The sequence below is a fragment of the Cannabis sativa genome, chromosome 3 (assembly GCF_029168945.1).
Source record: "Cannabis sativa cultivar Pink pepper isolate KNU-18-1 chromosome 3, ASM2916894v1, whole genome shotgun sequence".
NCBI lineage: Eukaryota > Viridiplantae > Streptophyta > Magnoliopsida > Rosales > Cannabaceae > Cannabis > Cannabis sativa.
This window is the reverse complement of record NC_083603.1, coordinates 5,563,354-5,578,507: the sequence shown is the minus strand read 5'-3', so window position 1 is coordinate 5,578,507 and position 15,154 is coordinate 5,563,354. Positions and strand designations below refer to the sequence as shown.

Below are 15,154 nucleotides of genomic sequence, written 5' to 3'. Positions count from 1 at the left end.
AATTTTTTCACATACATTTATGATTGTCTTTTATATTATTTCCTATTAGTTTTTAAAACTGTTGGTTATCTAATTGTTGTAAAAATATGGAACTTTAAATAATAACTATAATTAATTATTAGAAAAAGTCATTTTAACTGACAGTTTATTACGAGATGTTTTTCCATACATTCTTCATTCAGTTCAAGCTATTTCTGCGCCTCTCAGAACTTTCTTCTTCCAACAGATGGGTATCGGATAGTAATCGATGGGAAAAATTACTTTAAATGAAAGTTTATGTATATCGAAAAAAATCACTCTATTTATATTGCATTAATATAATAATATATCCATCCATATTCATGATAGAACTTTCTTACTTCCTAGTATAAGAACCAAATTAGTATTCAAGTAAAACTAACTTGGCTACATTATACCTAAAGAATAAAAATTATAATCTATCAATACATGTATTTGTCTAATAAGTAGAGTGTTGTAAAACTATTTTGAAACACATCTTCACCCACACACTCTTCCCTCTTCATTCCACTTCTCTTTTACCCCCTAAACTCTCTCATTTTCACACCAATTCTTTACTACTACCATTTTCTTTTTACTATTTTCTTTCTACCACTTTTATATTTTGAAGAACATGTTAAGTATGTTTAATTTTTGTAATTTTTATTTCAATCTAGTTATAAGCTTCTAATATTTTTTCAAGATTATTAAGATAATAATAAAGCAAAATATAACTAGATAGGATTTATTTTTGTATGTTGATTTTCTGTTTGTGTAATATTATTTATGGATTTTTCTATTAAAAATATGTATTTTTCATTAGGGGTGAGCAACAGTCGGTTTGGTCGGTTTTTTACACAAAAAAAATCTAAAATTCGGTTTTCGATTTTCATGGTTATAATCCGAAAAACTGACTGACCATTATACAAATGTAAACAAAGCTGACCGTTTTAATCCACGGTTTGGTCGGTTTAAACCGACGAAACCGAACTTCATTTTTTTTTAAAAAAAATAAGTTTTTAAATTTTTATAATTATTTGAAAACTAAAAAAATTAGAGTATTGTATCAAATATCATATAATTTAAGAATAAAACTTTCGTAGTTAAATAAATAATGTAAAATAAATTTTTTTAAATTTGTTTAAATTATTTGTGTTACTAATACGGTAATAAGTTATATTAAAAAACTTGTATTATTTTATGAATGTGTATATATAATATGTAAATGCATCAAAGTATAATAAAATAAAACAATGAATAATTGAGACTTTAAATAAAAAAGATATAAGTAAAACTAGTTTAATAAAATTGTATATTAAATATGTACAAAAATAATATATATTATACATAATATATATGTTCGGTCGGTTCTCGGTTTAATCGGTCGGTTTGCCATTGACACTAAAACCGACCATGTTAAGGCGATTTTAACCGAAGGCGGTTTTTTCAGTTTTTGATTTTTTCGGTGTCGATTTTTTCGTTGTTCGGACGGTCGGTGTATTCGGTTTGGTCGGTTTTTTAAATTTTTTGCTCACCCCTATTTTTCATCTTTAATATAATGTATTCTTGATTATTAAAGCATGTTTCGCTTAGTTCTTCATTATACAAAAATATAATAATCTTTGATGAAATATCTTTCATTAAATCGTTTACATTTAATTCTTAGAACATAAATATTATATTTTGCCTAAACATAGTTTCTTTGATTTTGTGTAGTTTTATTAAATTGTAACACATTTGATGTTTAGAAATTATATTTTATTTAAGCGAAAAAAAATCCTACCTTTTTTAAAGTAATTTGTGCTTAAATAGAAAATATAGTGTGATTTATTTCAACTATATCTAAACTTGAGAATCAATATACTTATAAATACTACTGAACTTGCATTTTGGGGATTCTAATATCTTAATAATCTTATTTTACACATTTTATTTGAAAACCACTTTATTTTTCATTCAACTTTCATTTGAAAACCACTTGCTCGAGCAGCCCTTGGAACGGACGAAGAGAAAATTTGGAACCACTCTTGTTCCTTCTCTCGAAGATCTTAGTCTTCTTCTGTTGTTTCTCTTGGCTTTGATCTTCTTTGTCAAAAAAAAAAAAAAAAAAAAAAAAAAACTTTCATTTTAAATCTTTTTTTTTGTATTACTTGTCTTTTATTTTTTTAAAATAAAATCTCATCAAATATTTGGAACTAGGTTAGAATATTCTTGCTTTGTTTAAAAAAAATTCTTTTGATGTTGGTCAATTTCCATGGGTTCGACCTCGTACTTGCATGAATATAATATTCTAAAACGATTTGTGCACTTGCAAATGTAAATATTAAAGCACTCACTTTTGGGTACAACATTAATATTATTTGTAATCAACTTTGGAACTCCATGAAGTCAACTATCTTCTTCATATCTAATTCAACATCTTGACTCACTACACATGTCGTCTGCACTGATAGCAAGTGAGTTGACCTAGTGTATCTTGTCCACTATTATACTGGTGGAGTCATACATCTCTGTAGTCTCGTTAATCTCATAACAAAATCTATAGTTGTGTCTTCCCATTTCCATACGGGAGTCTTCTAAGACTGATGTAATTCTACTGGCCATCAATGCTTTGATTTTCACTTACTGACAAATAAACATGTTAATACATATCCCATCATATCATTCTTCATCCCTGGCTACTACTACATTCTCATCTTGGTATTGATTTTATCGTTTATTGCTTTAATTGTTTTTGAATTTTAAATACTCTGCTCATCCCTGTTTTAATCTCCAATTATTGTGTGTGAATTATTAATCTTGTCATTACTAACTGTTTATTGATTAAGTTTTAGTTATTTTGATTCTGCACATTAGTTATAATTTTCCCACTAGGTATTATCACCTTGTCCAAAATCTTATTTCCTCTATCTCTAAGCATTAAGGAAACTCTCTAAGAAATGACTTTGAGAATTATCAACCCTTATATTTTCTAGCAAGTGCTTGTTGATAGAAAACTAAATTGTACAAATGAGCACCTTAGACCTTCTTATATAATGTTTAGGATTCACATTTGATATCACACATCCCCATAGATGTTACCAGTCAAAATAGGGCAATAAATGTAGATAGGAACGTTGGCAATTAGTGATAGAAACTCCCTTATAAATTTCCAATATTTTGCAATATTTTTATACAAAAACGGCTCCAAGCGATATGTCAACTGGCACTATAGGCGATATGTCACGTGGAGCAATATCATTAAGTCCCTGAGATACATTGAAAAATATCAAAAACCTCCCATTTCTTAAAGTAGGCAACATGTCGCTTGGACCAGTATCAGCATATCAAACTTAAGTTTCAAAACTCCTCTTTGAGTCAACTCAACACCCAACATTCTAAAACCCATTTAACTAATGTAAATGAATATTTTGACAATTTCAAACTCTTGGAAGCATCTCCATTTGACTTTCTAACTCACATTTATAATTACTCACTTAATTGTATATTTACCAAATGTTAATCATAGGTTACAAATTCATTTTAGATTTGCAACTTCTCTTATGCTACAAAATCATGACAACTTGTTGCACACTCACTTACTAGTATGTTAATCATATTTAATCTATATATTATATTATTAAAAAATAATATAACACAAGCATCTCAAGAATATAAAATTATGAAAATACTTCAAGTCTAAATAGCTAATATTTTGATATTCTTTAAGACTAAGATTCTCAGATAATCAATTTGATAATTAAATTATTATTTTACTGAATGTTTACTTTTATTTATGTTGTTCCTTTTAGTTTTATAACTTAGTATTATATTAATTTTATTTTATTTAATATTAGTATTTTTGTTATTATTATTTTATATTTTTAAATATGTTAGTTTTTAAATTAATTATTTTTGTAATAAATTTTAATTTGTGGACTAAAATATAAGATTATTTTTTTTAAAAAAAAAATAATGAAATAAGGGTTAGAATGCACTATCTATATATTACACTAAATTGGTGTAGATTCGAAATCGAACACTATTAATGGTGTAAAATTTGGTACACACTAATTTGATGCATAATTTAGTATGTCATTGGAGTGAAATAATGTGAAGATTCCACGCTAATTTAGTGAAATGGTGCACCATTAGAGATTAAGAGCACTCATATCAGCTCTATCAGCTTCTCTACTCTATCCTTTAAAATACTTCACTAAAACTTTAATTCTCTATTTTATTTCATACATTTACATTACACCATATAGCAACTTCTCTATATCTTCTCTATTTCATTTATAAATTATTTATTTAATATATTTTATTCATTTTAAAAATTAAATAAATAAATATAATAATATCACACACACACATACTACAAAAATGAATAGTTTAGTTTCTCCAAATAAAAATATGTTTAAAGTTATTTTAGTTATAGAAAGTTAGATGTCAAAAAGTCTAGTTGAAAGATAGGTGCCATCCGGAAGGATTCTCAAGGAAAGCTTGCCTTTCTTCAAAAAGGAGTTCCAGATGGCTAGTTATTTCCTCCTAGAAGGAAGTTTCGAATAGTCGACTCTAACTGTATTCTTTCTATTCGGGAAGTCCCTTCAACATGCGCTTTGGTCCTTAGTCCTGGAAGTGTATGTCTCATCCGGAAGAACTTTGACTTGTGCTAACCTGGAGATATTATTACGAGTTTATTAAGTTTGTTAAGTCGTAACTAACTTAACAATTTTGCACTTGCTGTTACTCGCTTTAGGATCTATTTTCTAAACCTATAAATACCACCAACACTGATTATTTTACAACATAACAAGTTCAGACGAGTTTCGAGAGGTGATCTTGGGAAAGAAAGATTGAGAGGTAGAGAGAGAGGTACAGAGAAAAATTAAAGATTAAGTTTGGGTTTGAGTTTTGTATGAAGAATTTTCTGAAGATAAAGAAGATTCTTGGGTAAGAATGTGAGAGATAATCACTTTGAGTGAATCCAATAGAGAATCGATTTCAACTGTATTGTACCATGTTCTTGCACAATCAATAAAGATTTGGTGGTGTTCTAGAACTAGAGTAGAGTCATAGATCACATCGATCTATAAGACTTTAACCAGTATTTATCTTGGTGTTAATTTTATTATTTTACCGCTTTAACTGTTTCCTGTTTTAATACTTTGTTCATTCCTGAATTAATCTCCAATTATTGTGTATAAATTATTAATCTTGTCATTATTAATTATTTGTTGATTAAGTTCTAATTGTTATGATTTTACACATTACTTGTAATTTTTCTTCAAAAAAATTTAAAATATTAATATAATATTTATAGATGAATGAATAGTGTTTCTCTTAGGTAAGTACTATTTATGACTTACTAATTTTTTTTTTTTTTGTAATTTGTTTTAATAACTTTTTTTTTTTATTTAAGTGTTTATATATTATGTTTTACCTGGGACTCGAACTCAGACCTCCAACACTCACACACCCACCTATGGCCACTTGAGATAGCCCAAAGTGGTTTTTAACAACTCTTTTTCAAACATAGTTTATTTTCTCAAAAAAAAAAAAAAATTAATTATGATTATAGATAGTGTATAGTATTAAGATATTTTAAAATAACTCTTTCATTTCACTTTCAATCAAATGTTATAAAGGAATTACTCTCAAACTATTATTTTTATTTTTCTTTGACAGTTACAGAAACTTTCTGTGAAGAATGACGTCATCAATGGCGATTTCTTCTTCATCATCATCTTCAGTTGTGGTGTTAATGGTTCCATTCCTAGCTCAAAGTCATCTAGACCAATCCCTAAAACTCAGCCATGTCATTTCTTCATACAACATCCCAGTCCACTACGTTAGCTCAACTCTCCATATTACCCAACTCAAATCTCGATCCTCAAACCCATCAACCGAAATCCATTTCCACAGCTTCGAAATACCACTTCTCCACCCTCAACCTCAACCCACTGATCCTCTTCTCCTTCTTGACACCAGAACCAAGAATTTCCAAGCCCAAATCCTCAGGATCCAAGCCTCGACTCACCTCCGAGAACCAATCGCCGCTCTTCTCAGCTCACTTTCACAAAACTCAAAACGACTCGTCGTTGTTTACGATGTCTTAATGAGTTCGGCAGTTCAGGATGTCGTTTCTCTTCCCAACGCAGAATGTTACTCCTTTCATCCCCTCTCTGTGTTTATGGGTTTAGCCATTAATAAAAAACTCAGTAATAATCTCCCAATCCCAAGTCAAGATATTCCATCAATGGAGTCGTGCTTACCAGATTTCTCTCGAGAATTCCTAGCTTCCCAATTGAAACTTCCGATATCAGATTTCAAATCTGGGTCTCTTCACAACAGTTGCAGAGCCATCGAAGGGTCTTCGATAGAGATTTTGGAAAACGAAGAAAGAAAGTTAAACCGAAAGGTATGGGCAATTGGGCCTTTACATAAAATGATAATAACAGATTGTAATGAAGACAAGAGATTAATGGAGTGGCTTGATGAACAAGAGGTAAACAGTGTTTTGTATATTTCTTTTGGGTCGTTGATTAGTTTATCAGATGAACAGATTAGAGAGATTGCTATTGGGTTGGAAGAGAGTGGGGTGAAGTTCATTTGGGTTTTGAGAGAAGGAGATAAGTTAGTTGATTTGGGGAAGAGATTGAGTCAAGTTCCAGATGGGTTTGAGGAAAGAATGAAGGGAATGGGAATGGTGGTGAGGGAATGGGTGCCCCAAGTGAAGATTTTGGGGCACTCATCTACAGGTGGGTTTATGAGTCACTGTGGTTGGAATTCTTGTATGGAGAGTATTGGAATGGGAGTGCCCTTATTGACTTGGCCAATGCAATCAGACCAACCTTTCAATGCATTGTTGATTACAAAGGTTCTGAAAGTGGGTGTGGCTGTAATGGAGTGGAGTCAAAGAAATGAGTTGGTTACTTCTTCCATGATTAGCAGAGGTGTGAGGAGAATAATGGGTTCAGATTCAGAAGAAGGAGATGAGATAAGGAAGAGGGTTGTGGAAATGAGTGAAGGTGTTAAACAATCTGTTGAGGAAGGTGGTGATTGTCGTATGGAGTGGGATTCTTTCATTGGACATATTACCAGATAGTTGAAGACACTCGTAGCAGAGTTAGAAGTGGTTGGTTGAGTAAGTTATGTTTGTTATTCTATGAAGTTGGTATTGTTCTGTGTTTTCTTCTCTAAAGTGGTTTATATTTAATAACTATTTTTACTAATAATATTTATATATTTATATATAATATGTATGAAATTGAATGTGAGATGATGTAAGAGAGCTCTAGCAAACTTCTGTATGGTATTTTTTTTTTTTAAAAAAAATTATTATATAAACTATTTCAAAATAAATAAATAATTTATTTTATTTTCTTGTATGAATCAAAGTATCATAGGAATGAGAATGTGATAAAATTAAATTCAAAAGGTATAAAAAAATTATTAAATATTTTCATATTATGCACTAAAATGATGATTTGGAATGATTTTTCCAATACTTTAAAGTATCATAGGAATGAGAATGTGATAAAATTAAATTCAAAAGGTATAAAAAAATTATTAAATATTTTCATATTATGCACTAAAATGATGATTTGGAATGATTTTTCCAATACTTTAAATTGCAGTAGAATTTTAATAAAAATTATTCATTTTTATTCCATTTCATTACCTCAAATCAAATCTCACCCAAATTCAAATGAGTTACAAATAAATCATTTATGCTTAAGGAATTTCAATTATCATTTTTTACTGGATTCATTTCATTTAGCTTAATTTAACTCAAAATGTATTACAATATTACAAGACTACCCTTACAACCGACTCTGATATAACCAATTCTTGGTCTGTTTCACTTTGTATCAGCTGAGTTAGTTATTCCCAACTAACTCAGCTCACTATAAATAAGAGTCTCCTTCTTGTAATTGTACATACTGTTTGGAAAATAATAACAGATCTAACAGAGCAATTTACTCTGTTCTCTTCATCTTTTCTCTGCATTTTCTCTCATATGGTATCAGCAGACAATCAAGATCCTTCTTCAATGGCTAGACCCACAACCCGTTCTCAGGATGGCATTCCCCCATCTACTTCTGAGAACCAACACCCGGAGTCTAACCCTGACACTACTTCCGCACCTCCATTAATGGATACCTCGATCGCTACTCGACGGAACAACAATCCAAGATCTCGGATCCAGCACGAACCAGAACCGATCGCACCAGCAAACTCCTCTCCTGCACCTATTGCTACTGATCCTCCTGTTCAGGCTCGACGTTCTTTAGCCGATCGATTGGCTCATGAAGATGTATCTAGCCCGTTCTTCCTCAGCAATGCAGATCACCCAGGATTAGTCTTAGTTTCCACCGTGCTCAATGGCACCAATTACCAATCTTGGAAACGAGGAATTATGATGGCTCTCACGGCAAAGAACAAATCTGCCTTCATTGATGGCTCTCTTCCTCGCCCAGTCGCTGGTAACACCCTTCTCCCTTCTTGGATTCGTTGCAATAACATGGTCATGTCTTGGCTTGTTAATTCCGTTTCCCCCGAGATAGCACAAAGTATCATGTACTTTGATCTTGCTACCGATATGTGGCATGATTTGCAAGAAAGATTCAATGAGGGAAATGGCCCTCGAATCTTTCAACTTCAAACCCAATTAACACATCTTCAACAAGGTGATCACTCCGTCACCTCTTACTTTACAAAGCTCAAAATCCTTTGGGATGAGCTAAAAGAATTTCAACCCAACACTTCTTGCACTTGTGGTGCAATGAAAGTTTTTTTAGAATATTACAACCGAAACCAGGTCCTACAGTTTCTTACTGGTTTAAATGAGTCCTACGCTTCGGTTCGAGCTCAAATTCTCCTCAATGAACCCCTACCCAATCTCTCAAGGGTATTTGCCATGATTGTTCAAGAAGAGAGACAACGCACTCTTGGCTCTTCCACAGTTCCTTCAGCTGCCTCTGCCCGTGCGCTTTCAAACAATCCTCCCCCAAAATCCAAGAAGCCAAGACCCTCTTGCACTAATTGTGGCAAGCCAGGTCACTATGTGGATAAATGTTACTTCCTTCATGGCTTTCCTCCCGGCTATGGTGATAAAAAGAAGCAAGAAAAGGCCAAACCCGCTGCCAATCACACCAGCGCTAACTCCGATGCTATTCCCACTTCAACATCCAACTCAGATCTGAATACACAATGCCAACAACTCATTTCCCTCCTCAGCCAACAATTGACTCAAAATGCTACCCGTGAGGACATCAATACTCTCCCAGCTGCTTCCAACATGGCTGGTAAGTCAAATCTTTTTCCTATATATTCATGGATCATTGATAGTGGGGCAACTCATCATATGTGTGCCACAAGAAGCCTCTTTCAAACTTTTTCCAGCAACGTTTTTCCCACACATGTGGTGCTTCCTACTGGTGCAAACATACCAGTAAAAGGGATCGGTACAGTCCATCTAAACAAGCATATTACACTTCAAAATGTGCTCTTTGTTCCCACCTTTAATATCAACTTATTTTCTCTTACTGCCTTCATTGATAATACCCCTAATAAGGTTATCTTCTCTAATGATTCTTGCTCTATACAGGCTCCTTCTCCGAGCATGGTGATTGGGACAGCTAAACGGCTTGGGAAACTCTATGCAATTCAACAAGAGCACAACCCCATACTTCAGCCCAATTGTTGTCTTTCCTTACATAATAATGTAGATCAATGGCATTCACGCCTTGGTCACCCTTCAATGTATATTTCCAATACATTCAATAAAAGAATTAACTCTAGTTTTCCCATTTCAGCAAATCAATTTTGTCATATTTGCCATCTTGCAAAACAAAAGAAATTACCATTTATCTCCAACCATAACTTTGCTGAAAATGCCTTTGATTTACTTCATTTGGACATTTGGGGTCCATTCCACATAATTAGTATAGAAGGCTATCGATATTTCCTCACAATTGTTGATGATGCATCTCGATTTACTTGGACTTTTATGCTTAAAACTAAAGCTGAAGCGCAAACTATCTTTCCCACATTTTATAACATGATCTGCACACAATACAATTCCACAATTAAAGCAATTCGATCTGATAATGCTAAAGAACTTGCAATGTCCGCTTTTTATGCCTCCAAAGGCATAATTCATTACCACTCATGTGTTGAACGTCCTCAACAAAACTCTGTTGTTGAACGCAAACACCAACATCTCCTTAACATTGCACGCGCTTTATGTTTTCAATCTCATTTGCCCCTTGCTTATTGGGGACATTTAATTGCTACTGCAACTTACCTCATGAACCGAACTCCTTCGGTCCTCCTAAAAGGCAGTACCTCCTTTGAAAAACTTCACTTAAAACCACCAAATTATGACCATCTCCGAGTATTTGGATGCTTAGCATATGCCTCCACACTCACCTCCACTAGGCATAAATTTTCACCAAGAAGTCGTGCATCCGTGTTCATTGGATACCCACATGGCATGAAGGCTTACACCCTTCTTGACATCCAAACGAAACAAATCTACCATTCAAGAGATGTCATCTTTCATGAAAACGTATTTCCCTTTCTTGGTCAAGGTTCCAACGATTCCATCGATATATTTTTTCAATCTCACTGCATACCTGCCAATCGTTCAATAAATCTCACCAATCCACTTACAAATAATATGCATACTCAACATCCAACTACTACTGCTACGGGTTCTCACACTAAGGAAGACAATGTTACTGGTGTTGTTCCCACACCAGCAACAAACAACAAATATGACCCTGCTGCAGAACCGATTCCTAGTGTTGTCCCCACACCAGCAATAAACAACAATCACAAGCCTTCTGGTGTCGACAAACCTCTCACACCATCAGCACCTACTGGTGTTACTCTCACACCAGTAACCCCTGCTAATACTCACCCAACAACACCTTCCATTGGTGTCAATAACCCTTCAATTCATGTTGAACCTACTGGTGTCATTCCCACACCAGATGCTTCAACACATAATAACTTTCCCACTACACAAAAATCAATTGAACCAGCTCCAGCAATTAAATCAAAAGCTGGCCGTCAGATTACCAAACCACCTCATCTCAATGATTATGTATGCCACACTCATTCAACGGCTTACCCCATTGAGGAGTTCATATCTTATGCCAAACTTAGCCCCCACTTCCGAGCGGCTGTTTTAGCTGCCTATTCTCACATTGAGCCTACCTCGTATAGTGAAGCCTCCCAATTCAAACATTGGCTCCTCGCTATGGACGATGAAACTCAGGCCCTTGAAAAAAACCATACTTGGACTATCACCAAATTACCTCCCGGCCACAAAGCCATTGGATGTAAATGGGTATACAAAGTCAAGTATAATGAGCAAGGTGAGGTTGTACGATTTAAAGCTCGTCTCGTCGCCAAAGGATTCAATCAAAAACTGGGAATCGATTACCTTCAAACCTATGCTCCTGTAGCAAAATTCAACACACTCAAAATTTTGCTAGCTCTTGCAGCAATGAACAACTGGAACGTTCATCAACTTGACGTTAACAATGCCTTTTTGCATGGCGATCTCCATGAAGAAGTGTACATGAAATTACCTCCAGGTTACAAAGCACCACCCGATTCGGTTTGCAAACTCAATAAGAGTATCTATGGGTTAAAACAAGCTTCCCGACAGTGGTATGAAAAGCTTAGCACTACTCTCACCACTGCCGGCTTCATTAGATCCCTATCCGACAACTCACTTTTTATCAAAAACACCAATACTTTCTTTCTCGCCATCTTAATCTATGTCGATGACATTATCGTAGCTAGCAACAATGACATGGCAATTACTCATTTCAAAATCTTTCTCGATAAACAATTCAAACTTAAAGACATAGGCACTCTAAAATTTTTTCTTGGACTCGAAATTGGTCGCACAAAGAATGGAATTTCCATTTCTCAACGGCCCTTTACTCTCCAATTACTCACGGATACGGGTTATCTTGGCGCTAAGCCTGCCTCAACACCTATGGAAACCAATCTCAAGCTTAGCAAAGATAAAGGCAAGCCATTGTCCGACCCTACAATCTATAGAAGCCTCATAGGCAAATTGATCTATCTCACCATAACACGGCCTGACATAACTTACGCCGTCAATCACCTAAGTCAATTTCTATCTTCTCCTCGAGCACCTCATCTCCACGCTGCTCATAGAATACTTCAATACCTCAAAAGGACTCCTGGACAGGGCATTTTTTTCCCTGCCACCTCCACTCCCCAACTATCTGCGTATGCTGAGACCAATCTGTCCCCCACCAACGTTCAGTTATCTTTCTTTGCCGATGCAGATTGGGGAGCTTGTCAAGACACACGGCGCTCCATTTCCGGGTATTGCGTCTTCCTTGGACAAGCCTTAGTCTCTTGGAAATCCAAAAAACAACAGGTTGTTTCTCGCTCTTCAGCCGAAGCCGAATATAGAGCCATGGCTAATGCCACATCCGAAGTCACATGGATCCTTGCACTCCTCAAAGATTTTGGCATCTCACTCAACAAACCTGCCTCTCTCTACTGCGACAACACAGCAGCTATCCACATTAGTGAAAATCCAGTCTACCATGAGCGCACCAAACATGTTGAGATCGATTGCCACTTCATTCGAGAAAAAGTTCAACAAGGCGTCCTCAAGTTACTTCATGTTTCATCAAACAACAACCTGGCCGACATCTTTACCAAAGCTCTGCTACCAACACCCTTCAACAACATTGTCTCCAAGCTGAACACTTCGAATATCTACACTACAGCTTGAGGGGGGCTATTACAATATTACAAGACTACCCTTACAACCGACTCTGATATAACCAATTCTTGGTCTGTTTCACTTTGTATCAGCTGAGTTAGTTATTCCCAACTAACTCAGCTCACTATAAATAAGAGTCTCCTTCTTGTAATTGTACATACTGTTTGGAAAATAATAACAGATCTAACAGAGCAATTTACTCTGTTCTCTTCATCTTTTCTCTGCATTTTCTCTCATAAAATGTATTACAGAAACTTCAAGTACATTAAATTATGTTTGATTAACATTTTCAAAAAAAAAATATAAAAAAAATTATGTTTAATTAACTTATTTTACGGAAACAATGTAGAGTTTTGTTATTATAATTTTTTTTTAAAAGCAAAAATTCTTTTAAATCATAATAACTATCAAAAGAATTTCATTTCTATTGTATTATGTTCATTATTTGAACGATTTTCTCATGTAGTCACAAACCATAGAAATTATATTCCAATTTCTTTTTATAACCGTGTATACTAAGGGATCCTACACATTTTTTTAGAAATTTTAAAAAAATTTATGACATAAAAATATAGTTTAAAATAGTTAATTGTACCAGTACAAAATAAAATAGACACTTATTTGAATCATATTTTTGGCATTTTAAATTATTCATAATTTCCTTAAAATTGAGAGAATGCCTAATAAGAAAATAAGAAGTGCCAAGTGATCCCTGTGCTCTCTTTGAATCTATCTAGTGATATGAGCAATGAAAGAATCCCATTCCATACGAGTGACACCTTCTTCTTCAGTAGACTTTCTAACTTCAGCACCCAATTTCTCAGCCCTCTTTCTCATCTCACCACCTTCATTTGAAGCCATTAATGTCCTAACAGCTCTGCTAATCATGGATGAACTCACAACCTCATCTCTCTGCTCCCATTCCATAACAGCCACACCCACTTTCAACACTTGTGTGATAAAAAGAGCATTAATAGGTTGATCTGAATGCAATGGCCAAGTTGCTAAAGGCACTCCCATACTTATACTCTCCATACAAGAATTCCATCCACAATGACTCATAAACCCACCTATTGATTTGTGCCTCAAAATCTCCACTTGGGACACCCATTCCCTCACCACAATTCCCATTCCCTTCATTCTTTCCTCAAACCCATCTGGAACTTGGGGTCCTTCACCTTCTTCATTACTACCTAAAACATCAAATTTATCTCCTTCTCTCAATGCCCAAATAAACTTAACCCCACTTAGCTCTAACCCAATTGCAATCTCCTTAATCTCTTCATCTGAAAAAACAGGTGTGGTTCCAAAAGAAATATACAACACACTATTTGGCTCTTGTTTGTCCAACCATTCCAATAACCACTTGTCCTTATTATTAGTTATTGTGATTTGGTGTAAAGGCCCAACAGCCCAAACCTTGTTGTTCTCCACACCAATGTCGTTTACAAGACTTTGTAGAAAAGTTCCTTCAATAGCTTTACAACTATTGAAAATCTCTCCATTTTGATATCTCACCACCTTCATCTCTTTCTCCAAAAAAATCCTTCATCACAGCAGGAAAACATGATTCCAAAGGCGGTATATTCTTTATTGGGACGACGTCGTTTCGTCCAAAGGAGAGAGACCCATATACAAAGTTAGCAAAAACAGAGATGCAATTGAATGAGTAGGCTTCTCCGTTTGGGATACGAACGACATCTTGAACCACCGAAGCCATCATAACACCATGAATAACGACAAGTCGTTTTGTGGATTGAGACAGTGATTGGAGAAGATCAAAAATCGGTTGGCGAAGGTGTGGTGAGGCTTCGAATAAAGGAAACCAATTTTCGATGAACTTGGCTGTAAAGCAGGACTCGTCATCATCCGATAATGATAATGATGATGATGAAAATGGAAGTGGGTAATCATGGAAATGGATTTTGGTAAGTTGGTGAATTGGGTTTGAGGCTCGAGACTTGACTTGAGAGATGTGAAGAGTTGAGCTAACGTAGTGGACTGGAATGTCGTATGAGGAAACGACATTGGCAAATTGAAGGAGTTGGTTCAAATGGCTTTGAGCTAAGAATGGAACCATTACAACCACAAGTGATGATGTTGATGAATCATTCAATTTCCAAGCTGCAATAGTGTCCATTACTATTTCTTTCAATTTTTTGTGGGAAAGAGATTATAAGATTTTTGCTTTAGGTTTAGTTTTTAAGTTTTGAATACAAATAATCTCTGGAATATGTATACCTTATCTTATCTTCTCTTTTATAATGAAGAAACCCAACGATTATGGCATGCTCACATAAATAAATAAATAATAATAATAATAATAATAATAATAATAATAATAATAATAAGGGTTATTTGCGGCAAAACCCAAGTGGACAGGTTTTT

The 15,154-nt window shown here is 34.4% G+C and overlaps 3 protein-coding genes across 3 annotated transcripts; 2 read left to right on the top strand and 1 right to left on the bottom strand.

Moving 5' to 3' along the window:
* Positions 1 to 5,589: 5,589 nt before the first annotated feature.
* Positions 5,590 to 7,266, top strand: LOC115710087 (zeatin O-glucosyltransferase). The gene is made up of 2 exons (XM_061111554.1): positions 5,590 to 6,397; positions 6,542 to 7,266. The coding sequence occupies exons 1-2, from the start codon at positions 5,687 to 5,689 to the stop codon at positions 7,082 to 7,084; spliced, it is 1,254 nt and encodes a 417-aa protein (XP_060967537.1). The 5' UTR covers positions 5,590 to 5,686; the 3' UTR covers positions 7,085 to 7,266.
* Positions 7,267 to 7,999: 733 nt separating this feature from the next.
* LOC133035871 (uncharacterized) lies at positions 8,000 to 9,791 on the top strand. The gene is made up of 2 exons (XM_061112300.1): positions 8,000 to 9,287; positions 9,590 to 9,791. Exons 1-2 carry the CDS (start codon positions 8,000 to 8,002, stop codon positions 9,622 to 9,624), a joined length of 1,323 nt encoding a protein of 440 aa, XP_060968283.1. The 3' UTR covers positions 9,625 to 9,791.
* A 3,704-nt stretch (positions 9,792 to 13,495) lies between these two features.
* Positions 13,496 to 14,906, bottom strand: LOC133035870 (zeatin O-glucosyltransferase-like). Its single transcript, XM_061112299.1, has 2 exons — positions 14,285 to 14,906; positions 13,496 to 14,235 (listed from the first exon to the last, which is right to left on the bottom strand). The coding sequence occupies exons 1-2, from the start codon at positions 14,904 to 14,906 to the stop codon at positions 13,496 to 13,498; spliced, it is 1,362 nt and encodes a 453-aa protein (XP_060968282.1).
* Between the last annotated feature and the right edge of the window lie 248 nt (positions 14,907 to 15,154).

Excerpts from the sequence above, each read along its gene's own strand:
- LOC115710087 (XM_061111554.1), top strand. The coding sequence starts at position 5,687 with ATGACGTCATCAATGGCGATTTCTTCTTCATCATCATCTTCAGTTGTG. Across the intron at positions 6,398-6,541 it reads AAAGAAAGTTAAACCGAAAG|ATTAGAGAGATTGCTATTGG; the intron begins GTATGGGCAATT and ends TCAGATGAACAG.
- LOC133035871 (XM_061112300.1), top strand. The coding sequence starts at position 8,000 with ATGGTATCAGCAGACAATCAAGATCCTTCTTCAATGGCTAGACCCACA. Across the intron at positions 9,288-9,589 it reads AGCTGCTTCCAACATGGCTG|GCTCCTTCTCCGAGCATGGT; the intron begins GTAAGTCAAATC and ends TGCTCTATACAG.
- LOC133035870 (XM_061112299.1), bottom strand. The coding sequence starts at position 14,906 with ATGGACACTATTGCAGCTTGGAAATTGAATGATTCATCAACATCATCA. Across the intron at positions 14,236-14,284 it reads TGGAGAAAGAGATGAAGGTG|GAACTTTTCTACAAAGTCTT; the intron begins GTGAGATATCAA and ends AAGCTATTGAAG.